At 44.3% G+C, this 21,369-nt stretch overlaps 2 protein-coding genes across 5 annotated transcripts in view; both read right to left on the reverse strand.

Moving 5' to 3' along the window:
• Positions 1 to 135: 135 nt before the first annotated feature.
• Positions 136 to 21,119, reverse strand: lamb1a (laminin, beta 1a). 3 transcript variants are annotated; one of them, XM_084554440.1, is made up of 33 exons: positions 19,549 to 19,647; positions 18,658 to 18,872; positions 17,507 to 17,645; positions 16,687 to 16,760; positions 16,367 to 16,555; positions 16,212 to 16,275; positions 15,938 to 16,140; positions 15,381 to 15,501; positions 15,103 to 15,291; positions 13,409 to 13,585; positions 13,184 to 13,296; positions 12,896 to 12,975; positions 12,656 to 12,791; positions 11,349 to 11,507; positions 10,906 to 11,033; positions 10,397 to 10,517; positions 10,018 to 10,219; positions 9,236 to 9,379; positions 8,879 to 9,110; positions 8,637 to 8,800; positions 6,094 to 6,318; positions 5,529 to 5,743; positions 4,964 to 5,060; positions 3,848 to 4,217; positions 3,416 to 3,600; positions 3,065 to 3,306; positions 2,664 to 2,873; positions 2,410 to 2,554; positions 2,059 to 2,266; positions 1,694 to 1,835; positions 1,432 to 1,608; positions 1,196 to 1,355; positions 136 to 741 (listed from the first exon to the last, which is right to left on the reverse strand). In XM_084554440.1, the coding sequence occupies exons 1-33, from the start codon at positions 19,577 to 19,579 to the stop codon at positions 602 to 604; spliced, it is 5,397 nt and encodes a 1,798-aa protein (XP_084410566.1). In that variant the 5' UTR covers positions 19,580 to 19,647; the 3' UTR covers positions 136 to 601. The 3 variants fall into 3 exon arrangements, with proteins under 3 accessions (XP_084410566.1, XP_084410567.1, XP_084410565.1); XM_084554441.1 differs by lacking the exon at positions 19,549 to 19,647 and adding an exon at positions 21,069 to 21,119 and having other exon boundaries at positions 8,637 to 9,110; XM_084554439.1 differs by having other exon boundaries at positions 8,637 to 9,110.
• Positions 20,053 to 21,369, reverse strand: part of lamb4 (laminin, beta 4) — a 41,830-nt gene continuing 40,513 nt past the window's right edge. For both annotated transcript variants that reach the window (XM_084554444.1, XM_084554443.1), the window contains exon 35: positions 20,053 to 21,227. In XM_084554444.1, the coding sequence (XP_084410570.1) occupies positions 21,088 to 21,227 (140 nt within the window). In that variant the 3' untranslated portion in view covers positions 20,053 to 21,087. The remainder of the gene's footprint in view (positions 21,228 to 21,369) is intronic.

A 21,369-nucleotide genomic window follows, 5' to 3' on the forward strand; every position in this document is an offset into this window, starting at 1 on the left:
GATTCAGATAATCTGCACTCTGTTTCTAAAGGTGTAATTTTTATGTTCTTACAAAACAACCTAAACGTTAAAGATGAAACTCTGGTGTGTTCTAATATATTCTGACATTAAATGACAAAGAGAACTAACTCAGAGTGATTTTAATGGACCTTTTTATTCATAATATTTAGCTACAATAGCTATAATGTTTTGGTCATATAGAAAACAAAAAAGTATAAAAATGGAGTAAAAAAGTTGCAGTCACATGGTTTAACAATGAGTTACATTCACAAGAACAATCAGTTTATTCTTCTATAAACCAGCCAGTTGAAATGTTATCTTATGATTTTAACAACTGTGTAAAACCTGATGGTCTGTTCAAGGTCATTTATAGGTTCAACATCCAATCTATCAGAGCATAAAAGAGGAAAACCTTTGGTTTCACTGAAATATGAGAATCTGATGTGATCTTTAATTTGTGCTATGTTCTGATTGTCAGGGAATCTAGACGTTATATGAAGATCAGAGTTGAATGTTTTTGGCTGTGATTGTCTGCTGAGTAAATGTTAGCCAGGTCAAAGAGTCCATTTGAAATGGTCTCTGCGATGAGCTCAGTTTGATCCTAGAACAAACAGGTGCTGTAGACCGTGACCTTGTGACTGATCTCCTGCAGCAGCTCCTTCACTGCTGCCTCCAGTTCCACCAGCTGCTCTGCTTTCACCTCTAGAGTGCGCTGGTTGTCTTCATATGACTTCTCCAAATCTGAAACAAGAAAAACAAGAGTATGACTCTGAATGTCCCCAGCAGGGTCATGATTTAGGTTCTAACCTGCACAGAAAACCTAAATGTCAAATCACTGCCCCTCTCTACATATGAATGGGTTCAGACATGGGTCTCTACTAGTGCCTGGTTTATACTTGGATCTAGCAGCGCGCTGTGTGCAGTTGTAGTAAAGTCTGCTGTGTAACTTCTGTGTCATTGTGTTTGGTTAAAGTATCTTCATGTTCTTTGACCAACTAATAAATGTTGACCAACAGAAAAGAGAGAAGATGGTAAGGAGGAGAGACATGGAGGATGAATTGTCTCTGCTTGTCCAGAGGTGGATGAGGAAATGCTCTCAGGCCAGTCACAGCGGCTGTGTTGTTGTTCTGTAGTAACGTTTCTGTCAGACTAGCAGATCTGATTTAACTGAGGTGAGATGTCAATGTTGCCTCACCTTTAAGCAGCTGAAGCTTGTTACTGGCTTGTAGCAACAGTACTTTGGCTTCCTGCTGCAGTGACTCCGCCTTCTTCTTAGCATTGGCCACGCCCCCTGCCTTCTGATCAATCTGCTGCTCCACTGTGGCGTACTTCTCCTTTAGTTCTGAGTCCAGGTCCTTTAACACACAGATCTGGTGAAAACAGGAACACATCTGGAAATTGCGCTGCACCAGCTCAGACTTAGGATCTCACCCTTTTGACCTCGTCTGCAATCTTTCTAATGCTCACTGCGTCCTGATTGGTCAGTTCTGTGCTCAGTGTGATGTTCAGAGTTTTGTCTCGAAGCAGTGTCACGTCCTTCTCAAGCCTCTGCAGCCTCTGGGTGGCATTAAACAGCTTCAGCTCTGCATCTGTCGTCTCTGATTCCACCTGAACACACCAAGGACAGGAGGTTAGTTACCTTCATGCTCCCAGCAGGATGGCAGAGACCTGAACATGTTGATGAGAGACTGACAGAGGACAGTAGGCTGTTGGTGTTCTGGATGTTGGCAGCGGCCTGCTGGATGGCGCTGCTTGCGGCCGTCTGAGCTCTCTCAGCTTCTTCCAGAGCTCGCTTCACTTTCTCTGCAGAGTCCTTCACGCTTGCTGCCTCCTCACTGAGGAATACAATAAGACAGAGTTGACCATCCTTCATAGAGGCTGTTAGACAGTTTCACAGTTTAAAGACCCAATAAAAAGTTAAAGGTTCACTGAAAGATCTGACAGATGACTCTGATTCTTGTTGAAGCTGATCCATGTCTTGTTCCATCAGAACCTCAAAAGTTTCTTCTTTAAATAACAGACTGTGCCAGTTTATTTCCTGGATAGGGATGGACTCACCTGGCTTGACGGGCCTGGTCCAGCAGATTCTCGGCTCTCTGGATGTCATCAGAGCTCTGCTGCAAGATCATCTCCACTTGTCCCAGTTCTCCCACCCTCTGCCGGATCTCATCTGTCAGGTTTTGAAGCTGAGCCGGAGTAGTTGGCATCTGCATGGTCAGAACTTCATTAGCCACCAGCTCGATGCTCTCCAAGTCTGCAGCGTCCTCTGAAACACCACAGAACAGATATAAGAAATCAGTCAAGTCAGTCCTTATGAATCTATACAAGTCACATGGTTGTAGAAAGCTGGGCTCAGGTTTCCTCAGATGTAAAGACATGTTCTCAGTTCAAACAGGAAGTGAGACATACGTGTGAGGAAGTCTCTGATCTGTCTGATGAGGCTCCTCAGCTCCTCATTGCTCCGGTCGACTTTCTGTTTGGTTCTGTTGGTCTTCATCAGGACATCCTGAGCACTAAGCTTTGCCTCGTCTGCCTGCAGCTTCACCTCTGACACCTGGATGTAAAACACAGGCAAGAACGTCCACAACTGTCCACACCTGTCCACACCTGTCCACACATGTCCACCTGAACCATAACCACTGACTTGGACCAGCCACACTCACCATCCTAGAGAGTTTCCCCACTTCCTCCATGGCGCTGATGATTTTCTGTTCAGATTCTTGCACTGTCCTCCAGATATTGTTGGCTGCTGTCACTGCACTATCACATCCTTCTCCTCCACACCTGGTCTGACCCTCTGAGTCCACACAGCCTAGACCTCCACAGGAAGAGGACCAGCAGGAGTCCTGACCCGATGAGGGACTGCCGCAGGTCTACAGGGATAAGGACAGATGATGAAGATGATCAACTGAAGGAGCTTAGTGCAGAGATCTAATCTGTATTTCTTTATCTATTGCTGCTGACAGATATATACCAACATGTCTAACAAGTCATAATATTAATAAACAGTAAACCTACGATAAAAGAGTGTGTATTAAAACGTGACTGACTAAAGTTTCTAAACCTTGTGGCTGATCTCTGATAGGTCGAGAGTCTGTAGTTCTCCTGCCAGGTCGTCCAGTCTCTGAGCATGCTCAGATTGTCTCCTCAGGAACTCGTCTCTGGTCTGGTTCAGTTTGTCCTCTGTGAGCTGCCGTAGAGCGGAGGATGTTTCCACTGGACTGCCTGCGCTGAGGGTGGAGTCGTTGGCTCGGGTTTCAGCCGCCTGAGACTGCAGGAAGTACTTGGAGACACTGTCCATTGCCCCTGGCAACAGACAGGAAGTAGAAATCAGCTGCATAGAACTCCATATACAGACTCTACCGGAGGATGGAATCACATCAGCTGATAACATCTAAAGCCCCGCCCCCTTTACCTCTGATGTCAGAGTTTTTGATGAACTCGACCTGGTCCAACAGCTCCTGAACCGTCCGCTCCAGTTTCTGAGCCTCCGATGTCACAGATTCTAGTTTAGTTTCTGCAGCAGAATCCTGGTCTTCCACCTCGGCAAGAGTTTCTTCAGTGTGATTCAATGCCTGGCTCAGGGTCCCCATTAGATCACTGAGGATAAAGAGGGGTCAGTTCAGTTTTATTTCTACAGGATCAATAACAATCCAGAACTCAAAGTCTGAAAGGTCCAGAACCGAACTAAGAAAAACGCCTGGTTCTCCACAGGGTTGTCAGTGCAGAAAGGTTTAGGGTGTATACAGAGAGCTCGTAGAGTTCCTGTTGCAGGCACAATAAAGGGCCACAAAACTGTCATTGTCACCACTGACCTCTGAACCCAGAACGTTGAATTTGATCTCACCTGGCCTGTTGCAGAAGGTTCTGGATCTCAGACAGTGGCTGTGAGGCCGGGTTCTGGTCCAGAATGAGCTGGATGTTGGTGGCAGTCCTCTCCATGTTGTTGATGGACTTCTTGTATGGTCCTGTGACTCCACCGGCTTTGATGGTGTTGACCTTGTTGACTAGTCGGTGCGTCTGATTGGTCAGCTGGCCGATGATGTCGTCCCACTCTGAGAAGCACTGGTGGCAGCGCTGGCAGTCGGGGAAGGTGCCTGAGAATCCACGAGCGCAGACGTCGCAGCGTGGCCCGGACACGCCATCCACGCAAACGCAGTGACCGCTGCCTTTATTACACTGCTGCTCAGAGATCCCACGAGGGTCACAGTTGCAGGCTGAGGAGACCAGCAGAGGGTCAACCAGACTGATCAGGAGTTAACTGGAGCAGCAGCTGTCCTAAAGGCTCATAGGTAAGTACAGGACTCTACTCTGATAAAGTGCTGGATCTGCACCAGATCAAAGAACTGATCTTTCCAAAATAAATGGCTTCACTTCAATCAGCGTGTCAACTTCCAGACAGGAAAAAATAAGTCTGGATATGACATGAACATGAACTTGACATTTGTCAACACATAGAAGCCCAGAAGTCCAGGAGACTTTTCACTGACAGTAAAAATAGGATTCAAGTATATGTAGTTAACATCTGTGAAACATCTGCTTTGTATTAAACTCAGATGAAGAATAAATTAATTGACTCTGAATAGCCATGACTCTCCAATCCTCAGCCACCTGAAACTACTTGTGCAATATCTGGTTTTTGTGCACCTTACATTACTTTATTTTTATTGTTTATAATAAAAATCTAATTTTATTTTGTATATATTTTTTATGTTACTTTTTTATTCTATTTATAGAATAACTGTCACTTTATAGGAGCAACAGCAACAAAACAATTTCCTTGAAGGATTATTAAAGTATTCTGATTCTGATAATTCTGATAATCCACGATTTTTATTCTGAAATGTTACTGCCTCTCTTCTTCATTTCTTCTCCATATTTCTCTTGACTTCCGCTGGTTTCTAACTATTGTTTCTTTCTGACTATGTGAACCCTATTATTCTGAAATTAAAGATGCACCTACCATGACATTTGATTTCTGGGTCTCCCCAGAACAGTTCTCTACACTCGCTGCATGTTCTTCCTCCAAAGCCGGGGTGACAGGAGCACTGACCACTGATCTGTGGAGACAGAACATTCAGAAGGAACCAACAGAGGAACCAATGGAGAACCTAATGGTGGAACCAACATAGGAGCCAACAGAGGAACCAATGGTGGAACCAACAGAAGACCCAACAGTGGAACCAACGGAGGAACTAATGGTGGAACCAACAGTGGAATCAACAAAGGAACCAACAGAGGACCCAACAGAGGACCCAACGGAGGACCCAACAGAGGAACCAATGGAGAACCTAATGGTGGAACCAACAGAGGAACCAACATAGGAGCCAACGGAGGAACCAATGGTGGAACCAACAGAGGAACTAATGGTGGAACCAACAGAGGAACCAACAGAGGAACCAACAGTGGAACCGACAGAGGAACCAACAAAGGAACCAACAAAGGAACCAATGGTGGAACCAACAGAGGACCCAACAGAGGAACCAACGGTGGCAGTGCTGGTTCTGAACCATGATCCACAAACTCACCTCATTGCAGGACGTCCCATATGAGTGTTTGGGGTTACAGTCACAGTTCTGACAGCCGCCACCGCTCGCCATGTTCCAGGTGTCGGGGGCGCAGCGGTCGCAGTGTTGACCAATCACGTTGGGTAAACAGTGACACTGGCCGATGTTGAGATCACAGTGGCAGTCACCGGACGAACAACTGGAAGGATCACTGCCCAGCTGGTTACAGACGCACTCTGGACAAAAAACAGATCCATCAGGATTTAGATCACAAATACTTTACCACCCTCTACTGGACCCTACTGTCCTATACCGGTCTCTACTGTCCTATACAGGTGAAAAGATTGTATTTAGGCACCCAGTCTTGCCAACATTAATATATCATAGTAATAGTTTGCTATCTTTCTTCCTACCTGCCGATGCAGATGGAAATTAGCAATTTGCGAAATGTGGTACAGTGTATCTTCTTCTCTGTGATTAATGCATTTTGTACATGGTCCCTGTAAGAAATAAACTAAATAAACTAAACTAGCGGTCTCTGCTGGACCCTACTGTCGTTTACCGGTGGGTTCCCATATCTACTCACTCCTGCAGTCCTGCAGTATTGCATTGCCGTAGTAACCCAGCTTGCAGCTCTGGCAGGCCGGGCCTTCGCTGTGGTACAGGCAGCGCAGACACTCGCCGGTTCGGCTGTCGCAGGACTCCGGGTCCAACATGTCGATGTTGTTGTTGCACTGACAGGGCTGACACTGCCCCCCTGCCTCACTGGGGTTTCCATAGTAACCTGGAGAACACTCATCACAGCGAGCACCTGGAGAGGAGAGAATGACTGTCAGTTGCTGATGCTAATCATCTATAAACCCTAACAACTGGTTTATTGTCTCTTTGTTGAGGTTGAAGCTAATGCCATGTAACTCAGCAGAGGACCAGCAGGGGGAGCACAAACCATGCAGCTGTTATAATCAAAACCTAAAAGTATTTACTCCATTTAAGATGCTTTGGGGTCACTGACGTATAAAATAAGGAAGTAATAGAAAGAAATGTTGACAACTAAAGTGTCATAGCATCAGCATTAAGATTTTCTGTTTGATCCCCCAAAGCATCTTATTTTTTATTTTTTTTTTCCACTCACCCGCACAACACGCACAACTAGCAGTTTATCTTATTCAGTGTTCTGCACTGTTTTGTCCTTGTCCTGTAAGTATTTTGGTTGTTTTTCTTTATCAGTAAAAAAAAAAAAGATGCTTTGGGGGATCAGACAGAAAATTTTATTGCTGATGCTATGACACTTTAGTTGTCAACATTTCTATTTGTATTACTTCTTTTACTTCCTGATTTTATACGTCAGTGACTCTTTTTAGGTTTTAACTAACTCTACTACAGCTGCTTGTCAGCTGCTACTCTTGAACTTGAGCTCTTTTCAATACTTCATCTGTGGTATAATTGTATTTGCTAAATGTTTCTCTTCCAAGTGTTTAACTAAAACATGTACAGACATTCAAAAGCCATTGTTACAGTTTGACAGAAACTCTCAGTAGATGTTCACAGGTTCCCCTCACACTTTTTGTGACTCATGCGTCTGTCAGCAGCTGACTTCAGTCTGAACATTTTATTTCCTGCTGTAATAACAGACCAGCGTCGGTTCATTGCTTCTCTTTAATTAATCTGTCGGCATCAAATAAAACCCAGGTCACATCCATGGAGTTGTGCGTTTCCTGTGGAGCTCTATACTACATCTGTTGTCGTGGTCTCATCAGCCTGCCCAGTCTTCATGGAATCCTGCAGTTATCCACTCCTACCTGAATGAACAATTCTCCAACCTGCCTATGATTCCTCTTACATTTTCAAACTGTCATGTAACATCATCAGTTTGTATCATAAAATTCCACATGTACACTTTAGTCAGATATGTGTATCTATGACAGATGTATGTTTATCTTGCTGTTCTCTTCTCTCTTTCTTCTGTCTGTACCCGGCTGGCCTTAGGCAGATGGGTCCCTCCATATGAGCTGGTTCTGGTTCTGGTTCTGCTCAAGGTTTCTTCCTGTTAAAAGGGAGTTTTTCCTGCCACCGTTGCCTTCAGGCTGCTCTGGGGGTTTCAGGCCGGGTTTTGTAAAGCATCTTGAGACGATTTGTATTGTTATTGACGCTATATAAATACAATTGAATTGAATTGAATTGAATTTAATTGAATTGAATCCTGACTAGAAAACCTTTTCACTTTCAGGTTCCGTCTCTGTGTTAAAGAGGTGCTGCACTCATCTGGATCCAAACAGCAGCTTGGAAATAATAATAATAATTATCTACTCTACTGATCCTTCTCTGCATTTAACATGTTCATTCACCCAGTAGCGTGAACACTCAGAGCGGGAGACAGCCACACTTTCCTCAAGGGACTTCAGCCCTGGATAAGAGGGGATATGAACCATTGACCTTCCAGTTTAAATCAGCACCTCTGACCACTGCTGCCCCAGTTAAGAAGTTACTGCTGGTTAACACATGTCTTAACAGACTAGTTGATACTCATTCCACTGTCAGACGCTAGCGAGGATTCATTTATTCTTTCATCGTCTGTAACCTCTTGTCCTGTGAAGGGTCGTGGGGGTCTGGAGTCTATCCCAGCTGTCATTGGTCTAGAGGGGGGGGGTCCACTCTGGACAGGTCTCCAGTCTATCACAGCTGTCATTGGTCTAGAGGGGGGTCCACCCTGGACAGGTCTCCAGTCTATCCCAGCTGTCATTGGTCTAGAGGGGGGGTCCACCCTGGACAGGTCTCCAGTCTATCCCAGGGCTAACACAGAGAGACACTCACACCTACGGCCAATTTAGAATCACCAATGAACCTAACCAGCATGTCTTTGGACAGTGGGAGGAAGCTGGAGAACCTGGAGAGAACCCACGCAGACACAGGGAGAACATGCAGACTACACACAGAAAGGAACCAGTCGGCCTGGATTAGAACCCAGAACCTTCTGGCTGTGAGGCATCAGTACTCAGCCCAGCAAGGATTCAGACTTATTAAAATATAATTTATTAAGAACTGACACTGAGCAACATCTGCCCCACATCTGTCCACAGAGTCTCAGTGTTGATACCTCTGTATCTGTCTCAGTGTAAATAAAGTTTTTACCTCTGTATCCGGTGTTGCAGACACAGAAGACCTGCTGGTGATTGTTACCACGGTAGCAACTTCCTGCAAACTGCCGCGCGCTGCTGGGTCCATCTGGACACATGCAGGGTCGACAGTGGTCACCTGACCCTAACACAGGGTTGCCATAGTAACCATCCAGACACCTAAAGAAGAGAAGAAGTTGAGAGTCAATTATGTCAAAGAGAAACCTGACCCCTGCTCCAAACAGAACTGGCCCGTACCTGTCACAACTATGTCCGGTGCTGTGGTCCCTGCAGTCCGTACAGCGTCCAGTTTCGGCGTCACAGACGTCGGCGTGGCCATTGCAGGAGCACAGTCGGCAGGTAGGGAAGCCCCAGTGACCTGGCAGACAGCGATCACACTGACGACCAGACGCCCCCGAAACACAAAGACACTGACCGGTCAGCTGATCACAGAACGGGCTGCGTGATCCCTGTGGGTCGCAGGCACAAGCTGGAAAAACACGACAGAAAACATGTGTTCACCACAAAGAGAGAGAGTTTAAAGAGTTTAAATACATCAAGAACAACTGATTCACTCATGCTGGCATCTTCTTCTTCATGTGATTTTATTCTGACCTCTGCAGCCACTCGGTCCGAACTGGAACGTGGCAGGGGCACATCTGTCACAATTCCTACCGACCACGTTGGGGCGACACTGACACTGACCTCCACTGGGGTCGCACACAGTGCTGAGGGAGCCCTGAGGGTCACACTGGCATTCTGGGAAATGGAGTCCACACAGGTGACAAGTCAGATTAACAAGCTACATCCTGTCTGATGGAACGATGATGACAGGTTTATGAGGTCTGAGGCATGGAAAGGAAAAACAGGTCGAGTCTTGTCCAGGAAGCTGAAGATCAGCAAGAGGAAGAATATCAACGACACCAGAAATTGAAGACTGAATGAGTAAAACAGCAGGAGAGAAGAAATGAAGAGAAGGAGATGGTGATGATGAGACAATGAATGAAACGAACTAAGTGCCTGTTTCCTTTGATCAGCTGACTGGCATCACTTATCGACCAATGAAAGCACAGTATAACTTCCTTTAAGCTAATTCAGTGTTTCTGTGGAGATGTTTGGAGCTTGGTAGATTCTCGTTGAACCAGACAAAGTTCATTTTCTATCTGGCTCATGTTTGGTGTTCGGTTTCAGCTCAGTGCTTCACTGTGGAGATGACAAAGTCAGAGCCAGATTATAGCGTTAAATTCTGATTGTTGGTGTTTAACTGGTGATTCTGTGCTGGCTGTTGGTGTGAATGTGACTGTGAATGGTTGTTTGTCTCAGATGTCCAGGTGTAACCCAGAGACAGCGAGGATGTCCCTTTAAGGACATCTAGCTAAAATAAATGGAAGGCTCACCTTTAGCTCCTTGGTGCAACATGGCCGAGATGCTGAAGATGAAGTTTCTGCAGATGTCGGTCATTGGAGTCTTGATGACGCTCTGGCTGTTCTCCAGACATCGATAGCGCTGAAACGTTTCCCAGCCGCTGTTCCTGTTGGAGTCTCCTCCCTCGGAGGCTGTGAAGATCTCCAGGTTTTTACAGTGAGGCATCAACACGATCTGAGGCAAGAAAACCATGAAACTGACTATGACTGAAGAACCTGAAGAAATGGACAGGACCTAAAACACATGTCTCACCTGTCCACATGTTATATAAAGGTCACATGACCCAGCTAGAACTATTATAAAGTGCACAGATTTAATGTCAATAGGGTTAGGATTCAACAGTTTCCTCACCGAGTCAATGAGAGTGTATGGAGACTGGACGTCGCTCAGGGCTGAGTACAGAGGCAGGCTGAGGCGCACTGTGTAGTTCACACCAGATTCAAAGCAAACCGGTCTAGGAAGAACCACGTATCTGAGGAGACAGAGTCACACCGGCTGTAAGGACCAGAGCAAACTACAAACAATGTCTTGTGCTGACTAGGTAACTTCTGTCACACTGAGATGAGATGTTGGTTCACTGTACGGGAAACTCAAATCAATCATCTCCATAACGTCTATAAAAACAACCGTCCCAGGGCTTAGAGGAGGTGGAGGGAGGTCTGGACTGTGTTAGTCAAACCTGTTAAGACACTATTTTTATTTTATCTCTGACTAAACAAACACAACAAAGTGTTTATATCAGCGAGCTACATTTAATTACTAAAAGGTAATTTCATTTGGGTGTGTCTGGTTTCTTTGAAGTTTCTCTGAGTTCATTCAGCAGAAAAGGAAATATACTGAACGATGAAGTTACTGCTGACCGTGAGCCGGGGTGAAGTGAAGTCATCTGGTTGTCATCGTCGGGCACTGTGTTGACACAGCGGCTGTCGGCTCTAATTGGTCCAGGCCTCATCACTGTCATCAGAACTTCCTCCCATTGGTCGGGCAGCTGCAGAACCAACAGACACATCACTGGGCTTAAGTTAAGTTTCTGTACTTTCATCTGTTTCTTTCTTCCATCTGTTTACTCATACACGTATAAAGGCCTCTTCTTCTTCTTCTTCTTATTATTATTATTATGATTATTCAGTATTTTTTGTGTGTCATCTTTTGTCTATGAATTGTATCATTGTCTATTTTTTTTTGTCATCTCTTAAATCTTTTTTTGATCTGTTCTTGTTTTTTATGTGTCAGGATTACGGACAATAAGACTACAATAAAACTAAAGCTAATGAAGCGAAGTGTTTTTTGTGGCTGTAGTTACCTGAGGCTCGTAGCGGATGAGGATGTCATACTCCATGGAGTGAGGAATGTTGTCTACAGAGAACTCCAGGAAAGCTCCCTCTGGGACGTTCACCAGGCCGATACCCGTCCAGGTGGGACTACGGTCCAGAGGGTGGGTCCTTGGGACAACTGTTGCTCCCTGAAAGGACAAGATGAAGACACAATGAAACTCTTTACATGTGAATACTGTTGTTTCTATAATGATGAAACTTTTGCACAACAAGAACAAATATTCCAGGTAATTTTTTAACCCATTGACTAATGGGTTTAGAACTAATTTAACTGTCGTGGACTAAAGGTGGACAATTTCAGCAGTAGCCTTTGTGACTGAGAGAATCAAATACAAGACAGCATTGTCAGCTGGCCTAAACTTTATCATAATTACTGGCTTCCATTTTAATATTTTCCCGTTAATCTTATTATTGCCAATAGTCTATTTTTTTTCATTTTTTTCAGTGTAACTCAGCATTAGAGCTTTTATCCAATCATATTTCAGCCATCATGTGTTGCTGGAGCCAAGCTAGCGGGTCATGTTCATCTGTTGCTAGCTGCACAACGTTTTGATAGCTATTTGTTGAACCCACGATGGAGGAAGGAGGAGAGGCTATTGATTTGGTTGCAGATCGTCTTAGAAAGACATTTTCACAGCGGACTTTGAAGGAAAAGCTGGATATTGTGAGGAAAGGCCGCCCAACCCTGGAGCTAGCTAGCCTGACCCAGCCGGGGAAACTTTCAGCTCAGCAACTATGAGCGCTACCCTTGGTTGACAGGCTCTAAGGAGAACTAGTTTCTAAAGTTCTGATGTGTATATTTTTGTCATTTTATTGGGTCGACATTGATGCTTCTGCTGGATTTGACGTATGTGGCGCTGGTGGTTGCAGTGAGTGAGAAGAGACTTTATGAATTGTTCTAAGTGAGTTTCTTGCTTTAGTAATGACATTCATCTCTCTATATGGGATATGATGCAACGTCTGGGTTTATTGCGTATTCGAATGATGTTGATGGTTTCTATAGCATTGGCATCATAACGATCGTATTAAGAGGCGTTTTGAATGAAGTTGGAGGACATTGAAGGCCTAGGTGGAAAATACACGACCCACCACTGCGACACACTAACCCTACCTGTACTGGCTGGATCATTCATTAAACACCTGGAGACTGGATTTAAAACCAAGTGTTTGAACTCGTGGAAAAAATGTCAGAAACGTACAACCATAGCTGCAACCTTGTGAGAAATGCCTTTAAGGTGGTCAAAAGTCTGAGGTTAAATGTTAAAAGGTGACTAACAGGTCCAAACTTGGCATCCTCTGCCTCGTAGGTGTAGTGATCCAGACCGATGAAGTAGAATCCAGACTCGACCTGATCACAGCGACGACCAAACATGTGATCTCTGCAGACGCACTGACCGTTCACTTGGTCACACCTGCACACAAACAGGAAGTGATATCAGAGCAAATGAAGAAAATAAAAGTGAAACAGAACAAAGATGTAAACTGAGTGACCGGCAAGACAAGATGAAGAACTCACTGGTTATTGATGGCTCCTCCCAGGTCACAGTCACATGGTCTGCAGCCGTCCATGTCGTTACTGAGACCCCAGTGTTCAGACTGATAACACACACATGTTGGAGATGTGTCAATAAATCTTGATTTCAGATGATGTCCTCCACAAATTATAAACTGGAGTTTAGAGCCTGTACTCGTCACCAACCCCACCAAACATATTGCTCATTCTCACTTCACCTCCTCTGATCTGAGGACAGTCAATTGATTGGTTAGTTGATTCATTAGTAAACATGTCTGAATATCTTCTCACCACACATCGGTCACAGTCTTGTCCAGTCACCAGACGTTTACAGAAACAACTTCCTGTTTCGCTGCTGCAGGGGTTTCCTCCAGGAAAGGTTCCCAGTGGACTGCAGGTACAAGCTGTAACCATACACAACAATCCTCCACTCTATCACAATGTCCTATATAGAGATATCTCCATGAATATGTGTAGCTCTCCAGGTGTTGTGTTTCTTGTCGTGTCATTTCATACCTTTACATCCTTCTGGCTCATCAGTCAGGTCGTAATATGCCGGTTTGCAGCGCTCGCAGCGTTCTCCTTCCACGTTAACTTTACAGCGACACTGACCAGCAATCAGACCCACTCGGACATCTGTCATCTGGTCACATATTCCTCCATTAAGGGAACCCAGTGGGTCACAATTACAGGCTGCAGACACACAGATCAATGATGTGGATCATCAACAGAGTAAAGAAGATCTCTGACCGTATTGTAAAGGGCTTATAACAGTGAAGTCATCTGAGAAAGGTTTAAAGGAAATTTACAAAAACAACAAGAACAGAGTTAATAAAACACTGGCTTCAAGTCTGCAGGCCAAGAGAGTCTGGTACAAGAATGGAGACGTATTAATATCCATCCCTGTCCACAGACAGACCTCTGAACATCTGGACATGAATTATTCCTTCTTCAGAAGATCAACTGTGAGATGCTGATTGATGCAGCAGTAAGTTTACATTAAGGCCATGTCCACACGTACGAAAACGATCTTTTCCCTCTCCGTTTTCGATCATCGTTTCAAGAAATATCCGTGTCTACACAGGTCCGTTTTAGCTCGACCGAAAACGCTACTTCATATTCCAGGCCTATAGGTGGCGCTGTTTCAGTTTCAGAAATTCACCAAAAACGGAGAGGAAGAGGCGGAGCATGCGCACAAATCTTCAGCGCTGTTTACAAATCGCCTTTTTTGCTCAGCGTGGTGGCACAGGAGCGTGATATTTTGCCCTAGTAACCCTAATAGGCTCAATATCTTCTCCAGCATGAAAACTAGCTTGTAGTCCGCCATTGTTGTTGATGTTGTTACGAGACGTCTCGCGGGATGTGGAAGGCTGCTCGGGAGTGTGGCGATGACGTCATCGTTTTCCCCGTATTCGCCGTCCACATGAAAACGCAAGAGCCGCGTTTTCGAATTTCTCCACCCTGGGACCCGTTTTCAGAAAAGTGCGTTTTAGGGCAATGCGTTTAAAGGATACGTGTGGACGAAAGGCCAAAACGATGAAAAACTTCTGCGTTTCGGCGTTTTTGCGTTTCCGTGTGGACGGGCCCTCAGTCATGTTCACATTACCCACAATCCCCTGCTCTGTGTTGCTTAACACCACAGTCCCACCTGGATGGAGCTCCTCTTCTAGTCGCATGTTCAACATGAGCATAAAACAAGAGCTTCCTCATGTGAACCAGTCTTCAGTTTAAACTGTAAAATCATTAAGAAATCTTTTATCTGACCCACAACGGGGAAATTGCAGATAATATATTCTCCCTGTCAGGGAATCAAACCCCAGTCTTCCACATGACAGGCAGAGATGGATATTGTCCACTATACTAAGGAGAAGACTTAAAAACTGAAAGCGAGCTCAGATGTGATGGTGATCAAAGGATGGGTGTAATAGTGAGAGGGTTTGTTTGAACTCTACAGTTATTCTTTTAAAAGCTGTGAGTTTAAAAGACTTTCCCTCAATAAAACTTCCACATTTAGCCTCTGATAATTCAGCTCAGAGGTTCTAGCTGAAAATTCAAATCTGTAGTCTGTTTAACAAAAACTAAACCCAGATGTAATAAAGTTTAAATGTGACGCAGTTACAGAATTTCTATTTTCATCTCTTTTGATTTCTGGGGATGGACAGGGTCCCACTAAGGGAAGTATATTCAAGTTAAACTTGGTGCGGACTCACGCTGGCAGATGTTGGGGTCTCTGATGTCTCTCTCTGGGTGTTGGTAATAAAATGGTTTACACTGTTCACAGTTGTGTCCGGCAGTGTTGTGTTGACAGTCGTCACAAACTCCTCCACTGACGTTTCCTGAAGCCACGAACACGGCCATGTCGAAATGACACGACTCCGAGTGCTGGTTACAGTTACACTCTGAAGACACCACAGAAGAAGAAGAGAGTCAGACTGAAGGGTTCAGGGGGTTTAGATGATCTGTTTTCTGTGGATCAGCATGGACTCACTCTTGCAGGCGTTGGTGTTGCGTCCCTCGGCTGGTCTCCAGGGGAGATCGTGGTAGAAATCCTGACACTGTTCACAGTTCAGACCTTTAGTGTTGTGGTTACACATGCAGTGTCCATGAACCTGCAATACAAACATGCAATACCATATCAGTCAGAGCTGATTATATCAGTTTCAGACTCTGTCAATAAAAACAACTAATTAACTAAAGACTGTTGTCAGAATCTGAACATAGGAAATAAAACCATGAATCATTCATTCATTCATCTTCTGTAACTGCTTATCCTGTGAAGGGCCGTGGGGCACACATTAGAATAATTGAATGAATGATTCTCATGAAATGCACAGTGAAGATGATGAAGGGATTTTTTTAACCCTAACACTTTCTTCACAAATTTAACCTTTATGCCAAATATATGCCCTCCTGTGGTTCCATTCACTACGACACTGGTTGAATGGACCCCGGCCCTGACAGTCCTGACAGCTGGTCAAACCAGAACTGTTTCCTGAGAGTAGGACCAACACCAACACATCAAGCCCTCTAGAAACCAGGACTCACCATGCCCTCCCTGATTTGACCAGTTCCTTGAATGGGGGCACACTCTGAGGCATGTCCATAGCAGAAACAGTTTCCTCTGACCACCATGTCGTAGACAGCGAAGTAGTATTTCTCTTTGATTTCTATTCGAGAGTCCAGCAGGTTGTCTCCCAGCGTGTGGAGTTTAGTGAACTTCACCCTCAGATTGGTGATCTTCAACATATCTGAACAAAGTAATGACTGATTAATGGCTGCTCAATTACTCTGTCACATGATCTGATCTAAGGATACCTACTCTGGATTCTGGGACTATAGGGGTCATCAATCCTGAATGCTGGATCCAAAACTCTGAAAATCACCTGGACAAAGAGACATTTCTCCAGATTATCAGAGTGTCTGTATCACATCAGTATTATATAATTAACAGAGGCATAACATCAGCAACAGTACCTCTCCTTCAGTGGAAGGTTCAATGTCCGAGTAACGCGAGTCACAGATAACGTCGTCAACCTTCTGCATCGGACCGGAGGAAACAGAGGGGAAGGACGTCTCGCAGTCGTATGCAAAGTAACGGTAAGCCTGCCACGTCTTTCCAAAGTCCGCTGAGCGTTCAATCACCATGGCGGCAGGACGAAATGTCTGTGACAACACCAGAAGACATGTTGGTTGTAATGATCCTGCAGATGTGATCACAGAATTGTCCCAGATACATCACGGATCTGCAGGGATTACCCAGAATTCCCTGGTGTATGAACCTGTGTGATACTCACTTTAAAGGTCATGATGAGATGTGTGAAGTGAAACTCAGCCTCTAGGTTCAACTGTATGGCGACGTTCTCCACACCTGTTGACAGCGGAACAACATGTTAAGTCAGTAACTCTTAATACTCTACATCAGAATACCAACTGGACAATACAATGTTGGTTACCCCCCTACAATCAACTCTGGGAGAAACGGTCCTAAGGACAAATGGTCCCAGGGAAGGAACTATACGAAGACTTTTGGACCTGGATGAATCAACCATGAAGGAGCTGCAGGACTGAACCTTTCTGGAGGAGCTCAGGATCTGACTAGTACCTCCATGTCTGAGTTCTCTCTAAGGAACCAGATCCCGTTCCTAGATGCTCTAAATGTTCTGGTTCTCTGGGAAACCCCTCCTCCCCTGGAGTCACAGGAATGACTCTGTGGACTCCAGCTGAGACCCGCCCCACAGACTGAGAACCACTAATTATGGTGAAGTAAAGACGATCAGATAAATGCAGGGTCACATTCCTGGTAGATGACCTTTAGGTCCAACAGCCTCTGATGTTCAGCTCTAGTACTGAATGAGTCAGGACACGGTGACTGTTCACCAACAGAGTGAACTCTGGACACGAAGGAACCAAGTAGCAGTTAATTGGCTTTAATAATGTCAGAAATATTTCATCAAACTAATGTCAGAGCTGTGTCGGGTTAACCCTCCATCAGATCTGTGTTAATGGAAATGATGTGCAGAATTAAAGACCATCATTCACTCATTAACAAGGTTAGCACCAGCTGATCAAATCACAGTCCTGAGTTTAAACCTGTGACCTCTCTGAACGTCTCACCGTTCTCTGACTGCCACCAGGTCTTCAGTCTGTTCGGAGCAAATGTGGTGACGACATTCTCGATACGATGGCTGCTCGTCTTATTCCCAAACTCGTTATAAGGTGCTGCCGAGTCGCACATGAAACACTTCTTCTCCTCCTGGAAGATGAATGAGAGACAGACACAAAGACAGACAGACATAGAGACAGAGGCATAGAGACAGAGACATAGACAAATAGACAGCGACATAGAGACAGAGACAGAGACAGAGACATAAAGACACAGAGAGACATAGAGAGAGACAGAAACATAGAGACAGACAGAGACATAGAGACACAGACAGAGAGCGACAGAGACATAGAGCCAGAGAAAGAGAGACAGTAAAGGGTTAATGGGGACAGACATTCCTCAGATTCCTTTGTGCTGTTGCTGAAGCTCAGAGAAACCAACACATTAAAATCCTAAACACAATCAGCTGGTGTTTGATTCTCTTCTCATCAGAGACCAAATAAAAACCCGTCAGGTCCTGAAAGAAGAAATGTCTCTACATGTCTCCTGAACAAGTCACTGGGACTTGACTGTCCTCTAATGGTGAAGTTTCTACTGTTTCTGGGTCTAAGGACATAACTAGAGACGTCTGAACTGTGACGAAGCTCCAAACAGATTTGTCTCACACAGTAGCTGCTTCAAACTGAGCATGCTCAGTTTATTTCATCTCTGATTGGCTAAAAACAGCATGACCTTTGACCTAAAAAGACGCCACAGGAACATCTGGACAAACATCTGTCTGCTGACGGAGCTCAGTGTGTCCTTATAGGGAGATCAGTTTACACAGGAAACACTGCAGACTACAACACACACTAAACTAAACACAGAACATTCAGAGTCCAATCAGAGCAGAGCAGATCGCTGCAGGAGTTTAAAGTTTCCTGTTTGTTTGTGTCTGAAATAAACTGGATGGAAAGTACCCTCCACAGCTGAAACCTCCAGAGCTTTGTTACCGGTCCACCAGAACTTAAAGGAGTGATGACGAGATGTGAGAATGACATGTTAATAAACTGATTATCAGCTTTAAAAGCTGCTGGGTCAGGGTAAGGGGACAGGGGTCGGGGTTAGGCTGCTAAGGTTTTTAAGGTTGGAGGAACCTGTCGCTCGTCTTTGTGTTAATTACCTGTAAGTGGCTGACGATGCAAAACGGTTCTGGTCGGTCCAGTCCACAGGTGGAGGTGGACGACAGCTGGTGGGCTCGACCAATCAGAAGGTCTCCAGTTGCCGGGTAACAGCTGCCTTCAGTGCACATGTCACTCAGCTCCGGGATGCTGGCGTCGTCCTTGGCCCCTCCCACATTGACCACGTCCCTCTGAGCACAGGTCAACACCTGCAGAGCTGAGAGCAGAGACAAACTCTGAGAGACTGAACCAGGACTGAGCCCCCCACCCCCGATTATTAGTTCAATACTAGAGTCAGTAGAAGCTCAGTCTGTTCATTCACAGACGAAACCACAACACCACTACAGCCATGAGACAACTGTTGATGAGTCTGAATCAAACACCAGAGACATAGAGACACGAGGACAAGATCATTTAAGTCCAGACTGACTGTGTTCATGGACTCTACATTCACATCCATCAACATCGTGTCCAGTTCCTCTGTTTATATTGTTTCTTCATATATTTTATATTGTTTCTTCCTTCTTATTGTGTTTATTTCATCAAAAGATCAGGTTCTGAGTTAAAGAGAAATAAAGTGAGTTGTTGCTGTTCCTGATGTTCTGTATGTTAATGATTAGGACCCAGACTGATCTGGAGTCAGATTTCCTGCAGTGATTTAATCAGTGGACTCATTTAAAACACTCAAAGATCAATAAACTCTCAGTTTAACGTAATGCTCATTTTCATCTCTGAGAGTTGAATGTATATAAAAAGTGTTTTCCATTTTCTGTTTTCATTCACTGTAAATGTTGGACTCCGTCTCAGAGGGTTTGGTTGTAGAAGAAAAGTTCAAACAGCAGAAACGTTTTAAGTCCTAAATGAAAACTGAAGACATGAAGATTTAAACTCACCGAGCAGAACCAAGAACTGAAGCTGCTTCATCCTTCACAGAGTCCCAGACACACCGGTGAAAACCAGATCCTCTGAAGCCAGACTCTCCAGAACCCCCCAGACCCTCAGACCCCTAGACCTCCTCCAACTCCGCCTCCTCACCCAGAACAAACAGCCATACTTTCAAAATAAAAGTGTCTATGAGCAGGACAATCCCGGAGAGTAAAGGATTCATTCATAGATAAAGTGTCTCTGGGACATTTGACAATTAAAGTAATTCATCATATAATCAATGAAATGAAAGAATGAATTCTCTCACATCTGATCCCAGATCAGAGAATCAGAAGCTTCACCTTTAACTCATTCCGGGTGTTACTGATCTTGACTTTTTACAAACACAGTTTATACTTTAGTCCCAAGGAGACACCCTCCCTCTACCCCCACACCCCCACCCCAGGACTCTGCAGACAAAGACATTCCTGAACATCCCCCACTCCTCCCCCATCACACAAACACCTCCTCCTTTGTTGTTGCAGGTGAGGTTTAACTGGGGGGAGGTCTGTGTGTGTGTGTGTGTATGGGGGGTGGACCCCCCACCTGAACATCTGAAGATTATTCAGTGTCTGTGGTGCATTGTGGGTAATGACTGTGAACGTGTTGCAGCTTGAGAGATGAATGTCAGCCAATCTGACCCCCCCCCCACACACACATACTTGTAGTTTTTTTTTCTGACTCTTTTTGAAGTTGATTTTTTTCTCAAGTCCCGAAGCTGACAAATATTTTAAACACATTTTAATATTAGATTAATATTACATTTTAAAACCTCTTTCTGGTTTTATTTGATCTCTGTTCTTTCTGTGACATAATGCATTTCATTGTCTGGATTACTGTGTTTATAAATCAAGTTTATTATAATTATACTCATACACATCCGTCTGAAGCAGCTGTTTAAAAAAGGTCATTAAATCAGGAAGACAGGAAAGTTTCCACCTCTGATCTAAGATCATCGTCTGATCATCCTCTGAAGGACAGAAACACAAATGCAACTTCTGCTGCAATGATATAAATAATTATGTGTCAGATTGCTGCACCGAAAGAGTTCAAATTAAAATACTTAAGCTGTTTACTGTAAATACAACACTAACCTATTATAGTTTAAAAGTTTAAAAAATGAAAATCTTGGTATAGCATGTGATTGGAGACATGTAGAGATAATTATGTAATGTTTATTTTAGAGCAAATTAAACAGAAGAAAGGGGCCAATAGATATATTTTGTCCCTTATACTACTGTGTTTAGAAGTTAATTTACAAATATGTAATATTTTTTGAGTTATCACAGAGTTAGGGTTAGTTTTTCTTTTCAACCATCAAAACCTTTTTACAATATTATACTGATTAGAAATCCACAAATCTCGAAATAACCCAACAGGTAAAGGAGAGACACTTACTCAGCGTCATACAGCCTCAACTTTCAGTTATAAAAGCAAGAAAAGAAAGATGAACAAACAGCAGATATATTTCTGTGCTTGTGGTACATACATGCAGTACAATGTTCTGTTTATGTGGTACAGCGGGAGTATCTTTCCGCTATCGTGGAGATTTCCTTTCGAAGTGAATCCACAGTCTCCAACAACTTGGACACTTCAGCTGCTTTCTGGCTTTTCCTCTGCAGCAGCTGCAGAATCTTCTGCTCCACATCTGACACAAACACAATAAAAGGACATTAAACTGGCAGCAAACTTCCATCTGAGAGGTCACCACTGCTCCAGAGCTGCTCCAGAGCTGACTTTTTATGACTGGCTTTCCCTGTTAAGTTATTATTCATTGATAATAACTTAAC

Source organism: Chelon labrosus (assembly GCF_963514085.1).
Source record: "Chelon labrosus genome assembly, chromosome: 11".
Lineage (NCBI taxonomy): Eukaryota > Metazoa > Chordata > Actinopteri > Mugiliformes > Mugilidae > Chelon > Chelon labrosus.